Genomic DNA, 22,957 nt, shown 5'->3' with positions numbered 1-22,957 from the left:
GTCTCAAAAGGAAATACACTGCCTGATTCTGTTTATGTTATAATCATGAACTGATGTAACTGTAGAAATGGAGAACATATTCGTGGTTGCCAGGGTCTAGGTTTGGCTATGAAGGAGTTAACAACATGGAATTTGGTGGCAATGGTACAGCTGAGTTACCTTGATTGAGGTATACAAAGCTATATATACTGTCCTGTGAATTTACAATTATTTAAAACAAAATATTAAAAGAAACTCAATGGTAGTTAATACTAATTAGGAGACTATCTTGATTAATATTCCAATGTATGTATCTTTCCAGAGACAACATACTTCAAATTTGTACTAATTACTTTTCTCCCCAAATAAACTAGAATTCTGCTGCCATTTTATTGCTGTTATTTGATTACTAATTTAATAATAATCTTATAATCTACATACTATTTATAATAATAAATAATTTAATAATAATTTGATTAATATTGGTCAAATTTGTTTAAGATGTCTGTGTCTATGTCCTATATGTAATTAAACATGTGCGTGGGAAGAAAGCACATGCCACTTTATTTTAGTTCACTTCAAAGTAACCTTTAGTAAATTAGAAAAAAATATTTTCTTCGACATGAAATCAATAAATTAAAGTGCAAGTTAGAATTAAAGAGAAAAAACCATGAAGTTAAAAATAGCAAATGCCGGGGCACCTGGGTGGCTCAGTGGGTTAAGCCGCTGCCTTTGGCTCAGGTCATGATCTCAGGGTCCTGGGATAGAGCCCTGCATCGGGCTTTCTGCTCAGCAGGGAGCCTGCTTCCCTCTCTCTCTGCCTGCCTCTCTGTCTACTTGTGATCTCTCTCTGTCAAATAAATAAATAAAATCTTAAAAAAAAAATAGCAAATGCCAATACAGTACTGATAAGAGCCAACAGAGGCACTATGTTTATTTTTGGATTTTTGTATTTAACAAATAGTAAAATAAATATTTAGAATCCATGACAGAAACTAGATCATATGGAGGAAAGGTTAAATGAGAAAAGTAGTTAAGTAGTTTTAAATAATTTCTTTTTTTTTTTTTTAAGATTTTATTTATTTATTTGACAGAGATCTCTAGTAGGCAGAGAGGCAGGCAGAGAGAGAGGAGGAAGCAGGCCCCCTGCTGAGCAGAGAGACCGATTCCGGGAAGGCAGAGGCTTTAACCCACTGAGCCACCCAGGCGCCCCAGTTTTAAATAATTTCTAAAAACAGCACACATTTACATGGTCTTGAAAAAAGTTTAGACAGGTCACTGGAAAACCTCTTCATTAGAAAGGTCAACAACACTGACCTTTGTCAGTGTCCCAATTTACCTTAGCTTTTAAACGACTTAAACTTTTTTTTAACGACTGAGCCACCTAGGTGCCTCTTAACTTAGTAAACTTTCAACTATGTTTTAAAGTTGTCAGCTACTTGGGGACTGAGTAAATGAAATATACTCTGTGAAGTTTATAAGATCTCAGTTATTTACCATCAAATGTGATAGCCATCGAAGGATTAATGCTAATGAAGAACTCATCATTACCAAGCGAAACCAGTTACCACCTAGAACACTAAAAGCTAGTAGGATCACAGATCAGTGGTTGGCAAACTATTGGTCCATGGGCCAATACTGGGTTGCCATCTGTTTTTTCTCAATAAAATTTTCCTGAAACACAGCCATGCCCATTTGTTTACTTACTGTCAACTGCTGATTTTGCCTTTCTTTCAACAGTACAGCTGAAGACCTGTGACAGACTGAATGACCCAAAAAGGCTAAGATAAACACGGTCCCTTTTTAGAAAAAGTTTGCTGATTCACGACTTTTACTAAGATGTTCTTTAAGGCTACTCTTATCACTATTTTTTTCTTTTTCTCTTTTCCTTCCTTCCTTTCTTTCTTTTTAAAAGATTTTGTTTATTTATTTGACAGAGGGAGAGAGATAGTGAGAAGGAACACAAGCCGGGGGAGTGGAAGAGGGAAAGCAGGCTTCCCGCTGAGCAGGGACCCTAACGTAGAACTTCATCCCAGGACCCTGAGATCATGACATGAGCCAAAGGCAGATGCTTAATGACTGAGCCACCCAGGAGCCCCTATTATTTCTGAATAGTAAGAAAACCATTTCTACATCTCAGGTCTATTCTTTATCCTATTTGTCTAAAGTAGTATAAGATCACATGTTGAGATGAAACCAAAAACTTAGGCTGAAAATGCCATCTCTTTTGTCAGGCAGAAATATCAATTTTAAAAAATGCCATCTCTTTTGTCAGGCAGAAATATCAATTTTGCCTGCCTTGAACAGGTAAAAATATGTCAAGAGTTAAGCAGAAAATAGCTATAGAAAATGTAATAATTAAAAGAGTCATTACTTACGCTGTATGTGAATGAGCTGCTTTGGCATCTTAAATTCCCCAGGATATATAGACTCATAGTAAGCAATATTACTTTCTGCTTCTGGGACTGGTATGACCATATTATCCCTCTTCTCGCCATACACCTGCTGTGCTGAAATAGCCCGCTGAAGATGGTGTTCCTAGAAAAAGAAGAAATAGAGAAGTTTATATATTCAAAAAATAGTGAACAGAATGTACAGCCTTATTAAGATGTTTTTGTTCATATGTTTTAAAACCAGAAGGATTTTAGTAGCCTTGAGAGGATGCTAACAATACAATCAGTGGTAAGCACATTTTAAGCAGAATTAAGGTTTTGTTAGATACACCACATACTTCCTCAATTTAGGAAATGTACTATACTGAAATTGAGTTAAATTATACTAAAGATTCCAAAAAACTAACTAAACTGTTACTTTGAGTTTGCATTTTACAGATGAGATTCAAAGAAAAAGGGTTAAAACATTTATGTTTGTATGAAGAAAGCAGGCCATGGATGATTAAAAAAAAATTATTCCAATCTCCTTTACACAGAATGCTCCATAAATCTGGAAAGCACTTTCATACAAACCAACTAATACGATCTTTTCAAAGGAGGGCAGAGTATCCTTTCCATTTTTATTTGATGAAACTGATACATTCAAATCCAGTCTTTTGTCTCAATAACCCCTTATGAATTTCCAGAGCCTAGTATAGGGGTCAAATGCATAGGCTTCAGAGTCTGTGACTCCTGGAAAGACACTTTAGTCTTCTAAATCTGTTTCCTATAGAATGAGAAAAATAATCTACTTTATAGTGCTGGTTGGAGATTTAAGTAAGGTAAATGTGCAAAAAATGTTTAGTATAATGTCTGGTGTAGAACAGGAACTCAAGTAAACTCTGGTTTAGTCACCACACAGGAAGATTTTAGCCATTTGTGGTACCACCAGATGCCATAAAAATATCTGTTCTCAGTCAGCCCTATCATCCCTGAATTTTGGTAAACATTTCATAAAATTTAAACTAGCTTTTAGAAAATATATAAAATATAAGTTCAGAGATGAAAAATATTCCAATAGTATGAAAACAGAAAATTCCAGTTCTCACAAGTACCCTGTTTTAATTAAAAGTATATATTCATATAGGATTTAAAAGTCATAAAGAATTCTACCATGCAACATATAGAGCTTTACCACTAGGGCTTTGGTTCACTAGCTAGATCCTGGAGATCCTTCTATACTGACACTTCTACAACTTTTGCAGCAGCTGCACTGTATTCCACTATATGGATGTACCATAATTTATTTAACCAGACACTAATTAATTGGAAAAAATCCCCTGGAGACAACCTATATGCCTGTTCTTCTCCCTGAATGCTACAAAAATCATACCTGTACTATTATATACAAAACATCTTTGTGGATTTGTAAAAACATCTGTAGGACAACTACAAAAAAGTCCTCAAAGGGCATATGAGGTTCCAACAACATACACTATCATTCCTTTTAATATCTTTTTTTTTTTTCCCAAAGATTTGAGAGAAAGAGAAAGCATGAGCACACAAGTGGGAGGGACAGAGTGAGTGAATCTCCAGCAGATTCGGCACTGAGCATGGACCCTGCGTGGGGCTCAATCTCATAACCCTGAGATCAAACCTGAGCCAAAACCAAGAGCTGAATGTTTAACCAACTGCACCACCCAGGCGCCCGTCCTTGTAGTATCTTCTTAAAGACTCTTTTAAATTTTAAAATCACCCATCTTGTCATTTTAGGTTAATTTTTTTTTATGATGACTTTTTTCTTAAATGTTGCTGCTGTTTGCTCATTTTCAAAAGAACTACTTTTCTTCTTCAACATTTAAATATATTATCTCCTTTTTAATATTAAGGAAATTAGCCCCCTGTAATAAATTTTCCAAATATCTTCCTAAAGTGTGACTTTTCATTTTGTTTATTTTTTCCATGCACATTTATCTTTTCCCTTGTGATTTTGTCATGCTTAATAACAGGTATAAATTGTACAGTCACAAACTAGGGTGTAAACAAATACTCTCTTTTTTATAACTTATTAGATCTTTGATTTGGGCTCTCTAATGGCTAAACGTACCCTCTTATATTTTAGTATAGTTTGTTCTTCTATCTACTGGCCCTTATCTATTGATAAAGGGTGCCTCTGTAAGCTCCAGCTGGGAAGTCAGTCACATATATACTTATTCTACTCTCAGATTCCTTCAAATGTCAAGACAAATTTTCTTTGACCTATGCCCCCATATACATACCAAACTCAAGGAGGGCGTGGGAAAGCAAGGTACAGTATTCTTAATTGCATTTTGTTCCTAATTCAGAATAATTACTCTACCATAATTTCTTATGTAAGTGAACATGTGAGAAATACAGTTTATCTTTTTATCTTTTGTATAAGGAGAGATAAAGGGAAGCCACTTGTTCTACTGTCATGCAAAAAAAAAAAAAATCTATTCCCCTTAATGATTATAAATGTACCTGTATCATAGAACAAAATTCCCTTGAGAGTATTCCTTAGCTTTTTTCCTACTCTACCCAAACTGTCTCTCATGCCAGTATTTAACTTAAAGTTTAGCCTCATACTACATTTTATTATCTAGTAAGGCAATTCCTCCTTGATAATTCTTTTTCAGAATATTCCTGGCTTTCTTGTTTATTTTTCTAGATGAACCATAAGTTACTTTCTAGGTGGGAAGCGGGACCTCTAAAGTGTTTTGATTTTTACAGGCAATATAGAAAGCTGGTTAAGAATGTGGACTCTGGTAATCCAGAGGTTCTGGGTTTGAATTGTGGGCACGATGGTTTAGTAGCTCTAGGACTTTAGGACTTGAGACAAGAGATTTAACCCAATATGTTTTATTACCTGTAAGTGTACATTGTGTACTACCATATGGAATTGTGGTTAAGACAAAAATGCCTGAGACCTACTAACTACCCAACATATGGTAGCAAATATGTCTTTCATTATTAGAAAAGCTAAAGAGTCTTCCATATGCTTAGTAGTTACCATTTATACTTTCTCTAGTATGAACAGTGTTCTATAGAAAGATTTTTCCTTATGGTTTTATCCATTTTCCGTAACTGTGAACTCAAATTTTTATTTATCAATATTAGAGTGAATACTTACTGCTTAAAAAAAAAATCTTATTTGTAGTTTTTTGTTTTATAAAATATTTCACACAATTTTCTCCCATCTTTAACAGTCAAGAAAATGATTTCCCCTAAGGTGGTGTCATGAGGTGTACAACATACTTTCAAATGGTTCAATTATAAAAATATTTTATTACACAATAAAAAATACAGCAAACATGAACAGTTTTGGAATCAGTTTGGGTATATAGCTGTTCAGCCTTTCTCTAAGTTTGAAAATTCTTTTTTAATTTTTAATTTTTTAAAGATTTTATTTATTTGACAGAGAGAGACACAGTGAGAGAGTGAACACAAGCAGGGGGAGTGGGAGAGGGAGAAGCAGGATTCCTGCTGAGCAGGGGGCCCAATGTAGGGTTCAATCCCAGGACCCTGAGATCATGACCTGAGCTGAAGGCAGCCACTTAATGACTGACTCACCCAGGCACCCCTGAAAACTCTTATAATAAAAAGTTAGATCAAGAAGAACAGGGTACTAAGGATCCTAAAAGTGTATAATATACAGCATTTATAGTTAAGTTCTTCTGAGTCTTACAAAAGTATTCTTCAACAACTGAGATATAACTGTAACTTTATATATTCCTATTTATGCTTTCTCCACGTACATCTGCGAACTCTAAGAAAGGAAGGGGATCAAACATAGGCCTATATGGCTAGCGCACAGTGAGTGAGGAGGGAGAATGACAGATGCTGTCTGCTCAGGATTAACACCCAATCATGCAGTCACTGATCATGTTAAGATCTGTCCTTGTATGAAGAGCAGGAGTGGCTGAAAGGTTTTAAAATAATCACACTAGTTGCTATATAGACAACTGACCATATTCTATAAAATGAAACATATGTAACCTGTAAATAGTTTAGAATAATATTCATTATATGGAAAAAGCCACCAATTTATTAAGTAAAAAAGAATCTGAAAACTGGATGTTCAGAGTATTTGTAAGGAAAAAAATGCAACTGAACAGAAGCACATTCAGAAAAAAGTCTTAAAGTACATAAGTATATATACAAAAGAATCCTTCTCAGGCGCCTGGGTGGCTCAGTGGGTTGAGCCGCTGCCTTCGGCTCAGGTCATGATCTCAGGGTCCTGGGATCGAGTCCCGCATCGGGCTCTCTGCTCGGCGGGGAGCCTGCTTCCCTCTCTCTCTCTCTGCCTGCCTCTCCGTCTACTTGTGATTTCTCTCTGTCAAATAAATAAATAAAATCTTAAAAAAAAAAAAAAAAGAATCCTTCTCTTTATACTCCTTTGTTCCTTTCCTTGCCCTATTCTTTCATAGCTCTTATCATCCTCTGACATGTCATATACTTGTTTACTGCTGTCCCCTTCTTCTCCCCCACCCCACCTAAGTAGCATGAAGAAAGGGATTTTTGCCTGTTTTGTTCACTGCTAAACATCCACCCTAAAACAGTGCTGGGCACAAAGCATAGTGCTTAAATATTTGCTGAATAAATGAAATGTACGTATCTATGAATTCATACATAAAGTTTCAAAGTATGTACACCAAGAAGTTAACAGATAAGCTCCAGGTGGTACAATTCTGAAATGCCCTTTTGTAATTTTATTTCTCATATTTCCTAAAAGGTATCTGTAATACTTTTTGACAAAAAAACATGAGAACATTTTACTAAATGATTTCCTAAAACATCGATAATTTCTAGAAGACATTTTGGTTGAGTAAAACCTTTCCCATTTAAGTTAGTTTAAGAGTAAAATACACTTAGAGCTTTCCAGGTAAAGAAAGTATTTTTAAAATCCAAAATTATATTCATCTATTTCTAGGAAACAGAAGGTTAACAGAATGTTAAATTACATAATAGTAACATTAAATTAAAAGTGGAAATGAGATTCTTGCTTTGAGTAGGAAGATACAGAATGGTGAAGCCAAGTAACAAATGAAATCAACTAGAATGAGTTCTGAATTCAATAATTATTGAATGCCTTGACTAAATACCTAAAATATCCCAATTTTAAATTACAATTATGTAAAAAGTTAGAAGTTCCTTGAAGATACTGTCATTGAAATTTCTGAATAATCTACTTGCAACAACAGGCCAGCTGTGTTCAAATAACTTCAAATAGCCCAATAAAGAGTTTTGACAGTTAGAAAAAGAATGCTGGACTCTAAACTTATATTCTTTTCAAACTTTAGGACTTCTAAGAGCATTTAACATGTTAATGTAAATTGTACTTGTTCCAGAGCAGGGATAGTCATTCAGGCCTGTGACCACAGAAATATTTTTTTCAAAAAATACCTATTAATAGCTCAGAGAACTTTTGTAATACAGTTTGGGAAATATTGGTAAAGAACAAAGACCAGAGATATGGAACAGAATATCTAGGATTAAGCTTTTATTCATTTATTAACTTAGTCCATATTTATTTATTGAGTGTCAACCACGTGCCCGGCACTGGGAACACAGTGTTGTAACTAAAACAGACACAGTTCCTAACATTGCACAGCTTACACTCGCGTAGGGAGAACAGATACTAACGAAACAGTCCTAAAAATAAACTGTACAGTATGGTAAGTTCTATGAAGAAAAAGTATAGTGTATTATGGTAAAAAGGAAAAGGATTTCAAGGACAGTATCATTTTCACTAGTGCCAAGGGACATTTAAGCCAACATCTACAGCAGTGGGAGTTAAAAGACTGTTTTAAGAAAAGGGGATAACTATATTTGAAGACCACTTACATGTCTGACATAGTGGTTAAATAAAATTTCTTTATATTATAGGATATTTATATTAAGCACAGTTGTAAGAATTAATCACCAAAACACCAAGAATAATTCAAAATTTTCATAAAGTAACAGAGGCATAAATTCTCAAATTAGGTTTTAGAAGAAACAAAGTAAATAAAATTAAATAATCTAAAGACTTCTGTAATATTTGATCTTAGATAAAATGGAATGAGATAAACTCTAATTTACAGTTAAGTTATTCAGCAAATAACTTAAAAAAAAACTTCTTGCACTGTAATTATGTTTCCTATATGCAGCAATACAAACAGTAAAAGAGTATCAGAAAAGACTAAACAATGATCTTTAGACTGAAGTTCAGAGCACACTGCCATGTCTCTATGATCCTTGCTATTGGCACTGGGCTCCAAAAGTATTCACTCCTGTTACTTCAGCCTGCCTAGTACAGGGAAAGGGCATGGGTCTCACAGACAAGACACCTACTCAAGAATCCTAGCTTCCTCATCAAACCCAAAATCCAGCAAATCACTCTGCTACCTATTTGTATTTTTTTAAACCCCTACTCATCCCTCCTTTTCTTCGCACCAGCAGTTAATGTTTTTTTTTTTAATCTCCTCTCTGTTATTTTTGTCTACCCCGAGAAAAATATTGCCCTTCCAGGTGGCTTTTTGTGGTCTTTGTTAAAAGCATTGGTAGTTAATGTGAAAGGGTTAACTGGCTCTGAACAGGGCATGTCACTTGTATTTGAGAAATCAGAAAACACCATTTTTATTGATTAAATGAGAGTGACATTAGCTACATGTAGATAAAACCTGTCTGAAGAGACATTACTGCAAATGTATCTTAAACATCTGCTCTGTGCCTTTGCTCATATGGATGAATACATCTCCTGACATCACCATTCACCATGCCCCCACTCCACCATGGAAAATTCCCACCTGTTCTTCAAAGTCTGGTTTAAAATTATCTTTCCTCCCTCTTCCCTCAGCAGAAATGCTCCCCAACTTGTGCTTCTACAGTACTACAGTCTCTACTTAGAAACTGTAATTATTTGTTTATATACTGATCTCCAAAATGTAGACACTATGTTTAATTAACCTATGTATTTTTTCCTTTAAAAGATGTATTCTCTTGTATTATCTGGGGGCTCTGATGTTTAAGGATGAAGATAATATAATTATCCTGTTAACCTGCTCAGCATCTAGTACAATATTCTGCCTTATTACAATACTTTATAAAATATCATTGTAGAAAAATGATAAATCAGTCTAAATAAAACACATGAAAAAAATAAAAAGAACATTTCTATTTACTTTTTAATATCTAATACATATTAGCAAACCAAAAAGAGCTATTCAGTTATACTGTACAAACTAAACAAAGATTAAATTATATTCACTTATTCATTAAGGTTTTATTTAAGCAAATAATGACCTTACCACTTAGACATAATAATTAAGACTACATTTAGATCTTTTGGATCATGGAATTAAAAACAGGTTATAATAAGCAACAATGTTTAAGATTCCTTATGGGGAAATAAGTGATTACTAATTTGTAAAAAGCCACTCAAGAAATTTAATCCCGATTACTTATGCATGCAGAGCTAGACTCCACTGCTACTTGAACAAAAGCACTGAGCTGAATTACTTTCTCTCCTATATTCTAATGACATTTCTAAGAACTAAAACATCTGTTCAGGAACATGGCTCCAGCAAGGACTCTACTCTTTGGATGTTTTTCTACATCCAAATACCCTAATTCTTGACTGGCTCATTACAATAACTTTCTGACTGGTTTCCCTGAGTCCATTTTTGGCCATTATTCTACAGAATAGCCAATCTGTTAATATGTAAGTCAAATTATGCCATTATTCCATTTAAAGTATTCCAATTATTTTTATCTCATTCAGAATAAAAGAAAAGGTTCTTACTGTTTATGAGGTCCAGCATGATCTGCATTCCTGTCTCCTTATTACCTTTCTGGCATCATTTACTATTCTCTTTACTCACTCTGCTCTTGTATACTAGATTCCTTGCTTCTTCCCCCCAAACTTAAATAGCTTGCTCCCTCACCTTCTTCAAGTCTTTGTTCAAAAGTCATCTTTGGATCGATTCCTTGCCACCTCTCCCACTATACACCCACCAGAATGGCTAAACTTGAGGCTGACAACATGGTGATGTTGTCAAATGATGGTGAGGTTGTGGAATAACTAGAACTCTCATACGCTGTGTTAGTGAGAAAAAGGTATGGCAGATCTCATAAAACCAAAAATACACAGTCCACATGGCCCAGCAATCTACAGGTAGGTATCTACCCAAGCCCACAAGACCTCAATAAGACCATTTATATGGTTTTATTCAGTAATAGTCCCAAAGTGGAAACAATCCAGATGTCCATCAACAGAAATAGGAGAGATGAACAAACTACGGCAGAGTAATACAATGGAATATTATTCCCACAACAAAAAGGAACTAATACATGCAACAATATGAGTCAATCCTAAAATCCTAAAAAGAGTCCACATTCTTTGAGTCCATTTCTGTTAAGTTTTAAAACAGGCAAAATTAATTTATGGTGAAAAAAATAAAAACAGTACTTGATTCTGGGGAGTGGCATAAGGGATTGATTGGAAAGGGGAATGAAGATGATAACAATAATGCTTCATCTCTTGATGAGGGCTGGGCTATGAAGGTATATGAATTGTCAAAATTCAGCCAATATTGACTACTTATTTGTGAATTTCTAGGCATGTAAGTTTTACCTCAAAGGAAAAAAAACCAGTAAATACTGAACTGTAATTAATGACATCTATGCTGAAATATTTATGAAAACAGGCACTATCTGCAATTTTCTTTGAAATGCACCCAAAAAATGGAGATGATGGATGTGTGATAAAGCAAGTGGAATAAAATGTAATAGGCGAATCTAGCTAGTGGGTATAGAGGTGGTCACTGAACACTCTTGAATCTCTACGGTATGTCTGAAGATTTTCATAACAAAATGTTGCAAAAAATATGCACTCTCTCCCCTCTCTTAAGCCTGGAATGCTTTATCTGTCCCCTGCTTTAGTTTTCCTCTATAGCACTTACCTCTTTATAAACTACAGAATTTACTTACTGTTTTATTTACTGTCTTGTCTTCTCTCCATAAAATATAAGATCCATGAAGGTAAGAATATGTTTTCTGCTTAGCTTTACCTTGGGTCTAGAACTGTGCCTAACACACACAAATATCCAGTAAATATTTACTGAATAAATGAACCAGTGAATTGTGCCTGTTATTTAAGGTCCACAAATACTGTTTTGGAACAGAACTCATAAAAAATTGAGATTAAATTTCATAAAAGCAAAGAAAAAATTAAGATGAACACACTTTGCTTTTGTCCTTAAAATGCTCAGGGTGAAAATGTCAAAACAGCTGAAGATATGGACTACTTAGGAAGAAAAAGAGCGATTCAATACTTACTATTTTCTACAAGGAATAAATGGCAAAAGGTCTTAGGATTATTAACATCTACCCCTCCTCCCACTTAAAGCTCATATCCTGAAATTACTTTTATTTCTAGAGTATAAAACAGTAAAAGATTGCTAAGGTACAGGTAAAACAGCACAGTCTTGTACTTTTAGTGTGAAACATCTGTCATTTTAGTACTTTTATCACAAAATATTCAGGACACACAGTTACTAAGTAGCATGGTGGTCAAAGGCAGCCCTAGGCAAAATTCAGTTCAGTTTTGATGCTTGCCCTCTCATGTCCTTTATTTGTAGCCCTTACCTCGCTTTAGAGTTGGGTTGTGCTGCATTTACTAAGCGCCTGCGTGCCCATGTGATAACTGGGAATGTGAAGGGGAAGGGACTAAAGTTAGTTTTTCTATTCTCACAAATGACAATCTAAGTGGAATGCTTTCCTAAAAATTAATAAAAAATCTCAAGAAGCCCCTATTTTTGGTTATAATCTTTATGCTGATGATTTCTAAATCTCCAACATATCCTGGAGAGCTAGTCATCTGTCATTATTTAATGCCTTTTAACTTACACAGTCAAATAAAATACAAACGATGTTTCTCATTTTGGAGGGTTAATACCTTATATCAACAGCCTGAGTAATTTAAGCTCGTCTAAAACTAAACATGTTTATATAATCCAACACAGACAAAAGCTATGCCAAGACTTAGTCCTTAGCCCTTGCACATACTCACTCTTGTAATTTCATCCGCTTTCATGGCTTTAACTGCCATTTGTGTGCTGATGACATGCTTAGAAATCCTCATTTCTAGCCCAGATTTCTGATAAACTCTAGGCATAGTATAAAGACCTCTTACTACATGCTCTACAAATAGACTTCATATAGTATGAACATCCCCATCTGCTGAGTCTCCAAATCTGTTCTTCCTCCAGTATTACCTAGTGCGGTCAATTACCTGCTTCCGACTTCCCTGTTTCCAAACGAGGCCATCAGATCCTCTAGAATTCTCACTCATTTTAGGTCTAGAAAATATTCAGTGCCTTTTTTTTTTTTAATCCCACTGTCTTCAGTTCAGGCAGCAACTAGCCTCCTTACTTCTGGTATCACACTATTCTCCAATTACCTTCTATAGCTGTAGTTGCCACGGTCTCTCTAAAGGTTGGATTCCATCATTCTCACATTTAATCCTTGGCTCTCTACTGCCTTCATGATGAAATTCAAACTTCTTGGCATGGCAAACAGGGTCCTTCATGGTCTAGCTCTAGCTACTTCTTTTGGTCCAACACTTTACCTCACCCTTTCTACTCTGAATTTCACTCTCAAGCCACAGGGGACATCTAATAGACCTTTCTAGTAATACCTACACGTAATGTTTCTTGTCTTTAAGTCTGTCTAAACCTCTCTCTATTCTTTATAATTCTACGAGGAGATCTACCCCTTTCAGAAAGTCTCTTACAACTACTACAAAACATTATTACAGTGGTAGAATAGAAAACAGGTATAGATGATTTTTAAATATTTCATAAAAATTCAATTAAAATTTTTATGGAACTGAACACTCAGCAAATCAGAATTCAGAAAAAAATTTCCTGATAGGAGTTTCATCCCTAAGCTACTTGCCTCACACATACCAGAAGGGACAAGGCACAACAGACAGGAAAGAACACCAAGAGTGAGAACAAGCTCAATAACTTTTAAAGAGTCATTCATCTTGGATAAAATATTAATTTACTTGGAAGAAAAGACTTTGTGAACTCATTTCTAACTTTGGGTTATAAAGCTTTAGGCTTTATTACTATGTCTGTTAATTCACTTTTCCAGAACTGAAATAGTAATTAGCTAACATATATGGAGCACTTATCAATGCCAGGCCCAAGCTTCGTATTATCTTACTTCATTAAAAGCTCATAACAATATATATTTTCTCTATATTACATATATATATTGTAGAAAGACGTGGGAATTATCATCCCTATTTCACCTATCACTAAACTTGCCTAAGTTCAGATAATTAGCTGGATTCAAACCCAGGTGTGGCTCTACTTTGAACTCTCTCTTTTTTAAGATTTGAGAGACAGAGAGAGAAAAAAAGAGAGGGCAAGTGGGGAGGGGGCAAACAGACTCAATCCCAGGACCCAGAAATTATGACCTGAGCTGAAGGCAGATGTCTGCTTCCCCCAGATGCTTCTAGTATGAACTCTTAACAGCTGCACTATACTAATTCTCAAAAGGATGTAGATTCCCCGATTGCTTATTAGTTCCAAGGAAAACTAGTAACTATATAGTGGAGAAACTGGCCCATACCTTGACTGGGTTATCAAAACTAACGTTACCAATCAGGGGCAGATAAATTATGTGTCTCAGGATGTGATACTATGAGACTACAATATCCTTTATGTAAAATTCTACCTGGGAGTGCAAAACCTGAATCTACTTGGGAAAACATCAAACTCAAAATGGGATCCTCTATTAAGAAAAAAAAAATCAAAGGGGCTGTAATCTTCAAAAACTGTCTGCATCATAAAAGATTAAACTCCACTGAAATATTTAGGAATAAAGCACCATGATGTAGGCAACTTAACTCTTAAATGGTTTGGAAAAATATGTGTTTGTTTACATGTGTCTATGTATAAGTTTGAAAAAAAAAACCAACAATAAAGCAAATTGGGCAAAATGTTAACAATAGTTATATGTGGGTATACTATTCTTTTTCCTGCAAACTTTTTGTAAGCTTGAAATTATTTCCAAATAGTATTTTTTTTTTTTAAGGAAAAAAAGGGTCTCCCTGAAAGTAAGAGGAAGAGATGGAAGTACTTCTTCCAGAATTACTGCCAAGTTAACTGCACAATCTCTGATCTGAAAGTCAGTGAAAGTTTTCTGGCTCTTAATTTCCTTATCTAAACCAGACATTACCAGAATACTGTCTTCTGAATAGTTGTTCTAGAGTTATCGTTGTTATACGAAGAGTTCTGGGATTAATTTTGGGAAATGCATAGACAGATAAGCAATGTCGAACAGTTTCTTTACAGAAGAATCTTCACAGATTTTGCACATATTAAAATGCACCATGATTTTCCAAATCAGTAATATAGAAGTCAACATGTCCTAACTATTCACTGACCACTGTTAGTGTGATTCATCTAAATGTTTGGTGGGACCCAGTTTTTAATTTTCAGGACTAAAAACTATGATAAGTTATAATGTTAAACCAAGGCATATAAAAACCATTCTCTTCTAAAATAACAGTCTATCAATTTTGGGAAACATAAACCTTATGACTCCATGTTCAACTTCATACTGAGGTATTTTCCAGTAAGTTTATTTTTAAAACAGGGGCTGTTTTTAGACTACAAAATCTGACAACAGAACTCTGCTTTATGGACAGTAATACAGATTAGTAGTTGGCAAATTATAAGAGAGGGAGGGGGCAAATTCAGCTCCCCATCTGTTTTTGTAAATAGTAGAACATAGCCACACGTACTCATTTACATATTGTCCATACTGCTTGTGCCCTACAATAGCAGAGCTGAGTAGCTGTGACATACTGTAAGGCCTGCAAAGCTTAAAATATTATCTGACTCTTATGCAAAGTCTGGAGAATCCTGATATTGATATAGCTATTTCTGCTGTTTACTTTTGAAGATTCAGCAGTTGGGTTGTAGTAAGGTGGGTCACTGACAGACATGAAAGCAACCATGCTCTACTATTTCCATGGTAAAAATGACAGAAGAGGGAAGTACGTTTATTATATAAAATAGTATCTCTATGCTGGGACCCTATATTAGATACATCATCTTCATTCTTAAAATGTATTATTATACATATTTTACAGTGAAAGTGAAGCTCAGTAAGATTAAGTCACTTGCCCGAAGTGGTAGAAGTAGGATTTGGACTGAGGTCTGACTCCAGAACCCTATGGTCTTTCTACTATGGCTTAATTCCTCCTTCTTGCCTTCTTTTGCCTTCCCCATGTATGGCTGAGTTCTGGGTGGTACTCAAGGGAGGACTCAATACTAAGAGAGAAGCAGAAAGGATTTTTAACAGCTGAAGAGATAACAACATTATGGCTTCAAGGATTAGTGGAAAGTTATAACCAGGTAACTTGAGAAAGTAACAGCAATTTCCTAATTTCTCTTACAGGATTCTCTTGGAATGCTTTACTAAATCATTGCTCAAAAAGGTTAACTCTGGTAATACCCAGGCACTGTGGATATGAAGAATGGAGTTCTGGAAGATTAAGTCCTAGGAGAACCAAGACTACATACATATGTTTCCTGTGTAATTAACTACTTTTAATCATCTATCATCCCTACAGATATAGAGGTCTACAGTAAAGAGTAAAGTTTGTTTCCCTTTATTTAGTATTGTTTTATTTTATCTTGCTGAATTAGACAGTAGAGTTACATCAAAATTTGTACTTCTTCTGCTGGACTTAAAAGACTTCACTTACTATACATCTGATACCACATTTACCAAGTATGGAAACAAAATAATCTTCTTTTCACAGAAATAGTAGAAATAGAGGAGTTTCCCCTCTGAGAAGAGAATCAGCTTTGAATTAGAAGCAAATTGGGAAGGAATTCACTTTGGCTTTAAAGTACTTTATTTAGGTACAATTAAATAATCTACCATAAAAGAAGTCAAAAGAATACTAAATGATTTACCACCCTGGAGAGATAAGGATCTACATAATAACAGATTGAAACAGTCTCAAGTTAGACTAAATTGACCATTCCCTGTTCCTTTATCAAAAATAACAGATTTATCTATTTTATTTTCCCACCAGTCAATGTACCAATTGAGACTTAGCTGTTAAACTGTTCTAATATTTTTTATTACCCATCAAAAATATAAATTTTCAGGGTTCGTATGAATGCTAAGATTTGTCCATGTTTAAGGTAACTTTGGAAAAAATTATAGAATGGCTAATATAGGAAGAAATCATAGTTCATAATACAATAAACTAAATACGCAAATTTTCTCCTTTAACACCAAGTCCTGTGGTTTCACCAAAACCACAAAATCCTCAGTGTAATTTCTAAAGCTGTGTCTTCTGTAGTGGCTAAAAAATAAAAGGAGCTCTGATAGTCTCAAAGCTTTCTTGTTTAATTTTATGTCTGTATCCTTCACTTTCTCAAACTTAAAACTCCCCCTTTATTTAAACTAACACATTGTTAGATGAAAATAAATATTTTATAATCTCAAATTATCCTTATTAGTTTAATTCTATTTTGTGCCACAAATTATCTTCTTGCAAGTTATAAAACATATTTTATGGAAATAAAATTTCTGATTTTTTGTTTTTATTAGAATACTCTTATCAAATAGGAAGATATACAAGGCGTACTTTCTAAAAACCACACGTTTTGATGTCAAAAACCTGGAAGGGATTCCCAATTCTGACAGTTACTAATTGTGACTTAACTTCCCTAAATCTACATTTTCTTATTAGTAAAATGAGGTAACTGCTATTATCAAGGTAAAATGAGACAAGAAATGCAGGTAACCTTCTACTATACACCTAGCATACACTTTTATTAGCTTTTCATAATATAAATAATGACACCAACTCAGCCTTTTTTCCTTATTAGTAAAAAGCAGAAAATGCTACCTAACTTATAAAGACTGCATTGAAGAGTGAGATTATGTCTATAAAGTGGCGGTGTATTATTATTATAATAGCAAATTTCAATAGATTATGGCCTACATTATTAATAGAAATTACTTTATGATAGGTCTATTTGGATCAATAAATAAGACTAAGTCCAAATTTACCTTATGTTTTCTTAATGATATCCTGTCTCCTATTAATCCTATAAATGAGGATATTTTATTTTATTTTATTTTAGTAGGCTCCAAGCCCAGCATGGAGCCCAACACCAGGCTTTGAACTCATGACCAAAAGCTGAGATCAAGAGTCTGATGCTTAACCAACTGAGCTACCTCAGTGCCCAAATGAGGATATTTTAAAACTCCAGTTGATTTTTATTGGCAAACTGTCACTGTTAAAACAATTTTAACCTCTGAAGACAGTCAAATCTCATTCACTGTGGAACTTAAATGACATTGTTCTTTAAATGACAAAGTTCAGGCACCATACTACAGTTACCACACTCACTTTTTCAGCTTTTGCAGAAGAATGAGGTCTCTCTAGACATTTTCAAGTACAAAAGGGAAAAAGAAACATGCACTGCAGTCTTAAGGAAGCCCTGTCCTCCCAGCTTTCCTGATCAAGTTAAATTAATGGGAGTAATTCATTTCAAAGATTATTTTTACCATACGCTTTACCCAATGGACGTGAGATAACTCACTGGAACATTTTTAAACTAATGAATGCAATGCTACCTAAAATAAATCTGGTTTCATGGAAATGAGAGAAATATGCAGACTTTTATTTGGGGAGGAAGGGCAAAAGGTTGCAAAACTTGAATAACATACTTAGAGCAGTTTTAGATTAATTCTAACACATTTAATTATTACCTCTATTTAGTTGGTATTTATAGCCATAAGAGAAGGAAAATTAAATTCTTTCTTGCAAAGGTCTTTAGGCTCCTAGAAACATTATACAAATTCTCTTATTTCATAGCAGAAAGAGATGAAATAACTAAAGTTTCCAGATAATATTTAAGACAAGTTTCCTACAAAAGTATTATGTAAATCATGCTAAAAAGTTTGTATCATCTCAGGAGCTGCATTAAATTTGATCAGAATGAAAGTCTAAACAAGAGTAAATCATATACTTCCATGATCTCATTTTAAAGAAGTAAACTGTGGCAGACACTGCCATTTTTTTTAACCCCATAAAGGCGAATTAATTTTCCAGTAATAAATTGTAGTACAGGGGTTGTGTTAGACACCTGTACCTAATTAGGGATTTATATTTATATTTCTTCCAGTCTGATGAGGACGACCAAAATAATAATCTTAGGTAAAGTAAAATATTTATAAGTAAGTAATTCAGGATCAACAAATTCAGGATCGGTACAATATTTATAATTTGACCAAACCATGGTCAGAATGCAAAATTTACTATTTAAATGCAGTGAAGGATAGGTTAAAAATCTTAAGTTCAGAAGAGATAAAACATAGCTTACTGAAGGTATACCTAAAAAACCCAGAAGATTTATTTATGTATTTTAGAGAGAGTGAGCAAGTAGGGGGAGGAGCAGAGGGAGAGAATCTTAAGCAGACTCCCTGCTGAGCATGGAACCTCACCTGGGGCTTCACCCCAGAACCCTGCAATTGTGACCTGAGCCAAAACCAAGAGTCAGCTGCTTAACCGACTAAGTCCTCCAGGTGCTCCTTAAGGTGCACTTTTTATCTGTCTTCACAAAGGTCCTCAAATATCCCCCTCTTCATTTTCTTCCTCCAGTACACAAAGATAAATACTGAAAAGTGTAATAGATAGCCTTTAATTTTGTTCATCAAATTATTCCTGGCTGGCTTCCAGACACACAATAATATTGCATTTTCTGGCTCTGTTGCTGGTGGGGCTAGATGACTAATCCTGGTCAATGAGTTGTGAATCAAAGCAACTTATTATTTCCAGGCTAGAGTATTTAACTGATGGTGAAGATTTGAAATCTCCTCCCACCTGCCACCATACCTGACTGCTACATATGCCAGGTTTCCCAGCTGATTCATGAAAAAAACGTTACATAAAATAAGAAACGAACTTTTAAGCTTGTTTGTTATTATTCCATCATAACCTAGTTGATCCTGAATGACATAAACTGGTTCCAGAAATGGGATACTGTTACAACACAAAGGCTAAAATATATGCCATTTGGGGGCCAAGCAGCAAGGAAACTTCTCAAAGGATGGAAGCCTAGAATCCATATTAGGCAGCACAAAATACTTGGTAAAAGTCAGTTTTGATAGTTTAAGAAGCAAATAATGTACTTAATAAACCTGTAGCTCTAGAAGAGTTTATAAACACCCTAACCATTAAAATGGAGTGTTGGTTGCTCTGTGTTTGGTATTATAAGAAACAAAATTTTAAAACTCATCAGTTGGTAAGCAGGAACGAAGAGTCCAAAAATTCAGCGACTTGTAGCATTTTAAGAATGCTCCTCAACCCAAGCTATTAAGTGTAAGAATCAAGAAGGCCTTTGGCTAACAGAGGAAGAGCAATCAACCTTGAAGGTAAGGTTTAAATCAGAATGCAGCCATGATACTTACAATAAAACATCTGAATGGATTAGAGTCTCAAAAGCAGACACACAATTAAAACTGCATTCTTGCTTTCAGCTGAACATAATCCTCACAGAAAAAGAGAGTAGACACTTAAAAGTGTAGCTTTCCAGCAAAAGTTAATAGGTTTATGCTACTAGCAATTAGGAGGCTGACATCTGATAAAGAACTATAAATACAGGCTACTGGCATTCAGAACTAAATGGAAACACATTAGAAGCCTACCGAGTTGTGCTGCTGACAATCAAAAATCAAAAGCCGAGATTTAAATCTGATTTAAAAGTACACTTGCATTAGCTCCCCAAAGGGTTTATTTTCCAATATCTACTTCAGATGAGGTGAAGAAAGACCATGGAGAATGAAAGAATGTCAAAAACCACAAAAAACAATGGACTAAGGAGATCCTCCAGGAGAGATCTAGTATATAAACAAAAATATTGCCCACAGCCAGGGGAAGGGGACGCTTATAAAGTCAGCCTGATGCGATTTTTGAGTTGCTACGGATTATGGAGTGCTAGGTTTCCCTCAATCTTCTGGGAATGTTTATTGTGGTTATCATGACCCTGTTTTCCTCATGTATATGGGGTATGCGTACAGCAGAGGTAGAGATAGTATTTCCATTCACAGATCTCCAGATCAAGGGGAAACGGATCCAAACCAATGTAAAGAATTATGTGTATCACCTGGAAATCCTAATACTTCAAGCTTGATGCTGTTTTTTTTTTTTTAAATATTTTATTTATTTATTTATTTGACAGAGAGAAATCACAAGTAGATGGAGAGGCAGGCAGAGAGAGAGAGAGGGAAGTAGGCTCCCCGCTGAGCAGAGAGCCCGATGAGGGACTCGATCCCAGGACCGTGAGATCATGACCCGAGCCAAAGGCAGCGGCTCAACCCACTGAGCCACCCAGGCGCCCAAGCTTGATGCTGTTTAGCTGGGATTTTGGGGATGGGTTCACTGTGGAGTAGATGAGTATATTTTGTGGTAAAGACAGTGATTCAAATCTTTGGTTGACCAGAACGGCAGACCTGTCAGTGTTGTTTGCCAAATCATTTTTTTTTCTTTGCCTTCTGGTAATATGGTAGGATTGTTTCTCTTGGTCCCTTCATAGTTAGTTAGATGCAACCATGTGCTCATTCTGGCCAATGAGCTGTGAGCCCAGGTGACATGTAACTTCTGGCCGGAGCATTTGAATAATTGACACAAGATAAGAGATCTTTCAGAGTTCTTTCCTCTATTACAGTGTCTAGCAAAGTTCAGGATAGAGGCTGCTCTGTCAGCTGAATCCTGGATTGGGGACACATAGAACAGAACCTCCAAATCAACCCAATGGACAATGAAGTTAGAAATCAGTCTCTGGGGGCACCTGGGTGGCTCAGCTGGTTAAGCGTCTGTCTTGGGCTCAGGTCACGATCTCAGGGTCCTGGCCCATGCTGGGCTCTGCACTCGGTGGGGAGTCTGCTTGTCCCTCTCTCTCTGCCCCTCCCCCCACCTGTGCATTCATGCTCGCTCTCTCAAATAAATCAAAAAAATCTTAAAAAAAATCAATCTTTCTCCTGATGATGAAGGGGAAACCATTAACATCACTGAACATCCGAGTCAGAGCGAGCTTACAGATCAACTAGTTCCAGTTCCTTCTACAAATGATAAAAGTGAGGTCTAGTATTTATATGACTTGTCTAATCACATAGTAACCATACAGCAGGAAAATGTGATGGAAACATCATTACTCTCATGTAATTCTAAATTACAATGGGACTTACACTATTAATCTCTAAAACCAATTCTGGGATAGACTGAATTAGAAACACATACATAAATTAACTGGCCAATCCAGCCTTTAATGCAACAAATAATTAAGGCATTAAGTTCCAATGATGAAGGTACTTGGAACTAAGAGTCATATGAAGAGATTAATTAAATAACCACACAAATGAAATGGAAATTTTTAACAGTAACTGCTAAAAAAGTTATGTTACAGGAGCATATAACAGATCTACCCTAATAGGTAGATAACTACCTATTGTGATGTGAGGATCTGTGGGAGATTACTAAACCAATCTATACAGAAATAATGAATCAGTACATCGCAATAAATGAGAAATGATCCTGTGGATGGTGGGACCTGGAAGGCTTTGGAGGAACTAAAAGCAGGCAGGGGCCAGATTACAGAAGGCCTAATATACAAGTCACTTTAAGAGCAATGGGATCTCTTTATAGGTTTTCAGCAGGAAGTGACACAATGAGATTTCAGTTTCAAAGGACCACCGGTTTTAATACTAGGGAAGGCAGGAACTGCAGTCTTGGGAAGACTTGTTAGGAAGGTACTTAAATCTGGGCAAGAGATGACAGTACTATGAATTAGGGAAGTAGCAATGGAGATGATAACATGTGAACTACTTAAGAATTTTTATTCAGGGTATTTTATGCTCTTGCTAGCCTATGTGAACTTTCATCCTCATTCTCTAACTTCTCCACAGTTAAATTCACAGTAAATCTGAATGCATTAAGCTTAGTGAAAGGACAGCATAACATCAAGATGTTATGGGTAGCATAATATATTTACATCATATGGATGCCTCTTCCAACAGGCCCCAGTAATATGTTTAGAAGATGCATATTTACTAGGAATGAATGGTTATCTTGTTTCATGCCACTTTCTTAGAAATTACAGATCTTTTTTATTCAAACTTAAGATTTATTCCAGGAAGGACTTAAGGTAGCCGGGCGGAATTAAAGAGACATTATAGTTATTTAATTGGTTTCTTCCAAGTGATGCAAAGTATTAGGAATTCTTCCTAGTATTTTTAGATATTAACAAAAACCAAGGTTCAATTGAGAAATTTCATCCGAAAAAACCCAATCCTAAAAATATAAAGACCAGGGGAGAATCTTAATCCTATCAAACATTTCTTTATTCTGTTAAATCTTCAAAAAAATATCAAGAAAATGTTTCATCACTACAGAAGTTAGGAGAAATTTCTAAGTGTATTCTACAAAATCACAACACTGAAGTTTGAACAACAACAAAAGAAGAATTCAAAAGATGTTTTTAGATAGTGACAGAAAAACT

At 35.2% G+C, this 22,957-nt stretch overlaps 1 protein-coding gene across 2 annotated transcripts in view; it reads right to left on the bottom strand.

Annotated features, from left to right (window-relative positions):
- The window catches only part of EPC1 (enhancer of polycomb homolog 1), a 65,701-nt gene that overhangs the window by 26,280 nt on the left and 16,464 nt on the right, over positions 1-22,957 (bottom strand). For both annotated transcript variants that reach the window (XM_044228706.1, XM_044228705.1), the window contains exon 2: positions 2,358-2,517. In XM_044228706.1, coding sequence (XP_044084641.1) covers positions 2,358-2,517 — 160 coding nt within the window. The remainder of the gene's footprint in view (positions 1-2,357; positions 2,518-22,957) is intronic.

This window comes from Neovison vison, chromosome 12 (assembly GCF_020171115.1).
Source record: "Neovison vison isolate M4711 chromosome 12, ASM_NN_V1, whole genome shotgun sequence".
In the NCBI taxonomy this organism is placed as follows: Eukaryota; Metazoa; Chordata; class Mammalia; order Carnivora; family Mustelidae; genus Neogale; species Neogale vison.
This window is presented reverse-complemented; position numbering and strand designations above follow the sequence as displayed.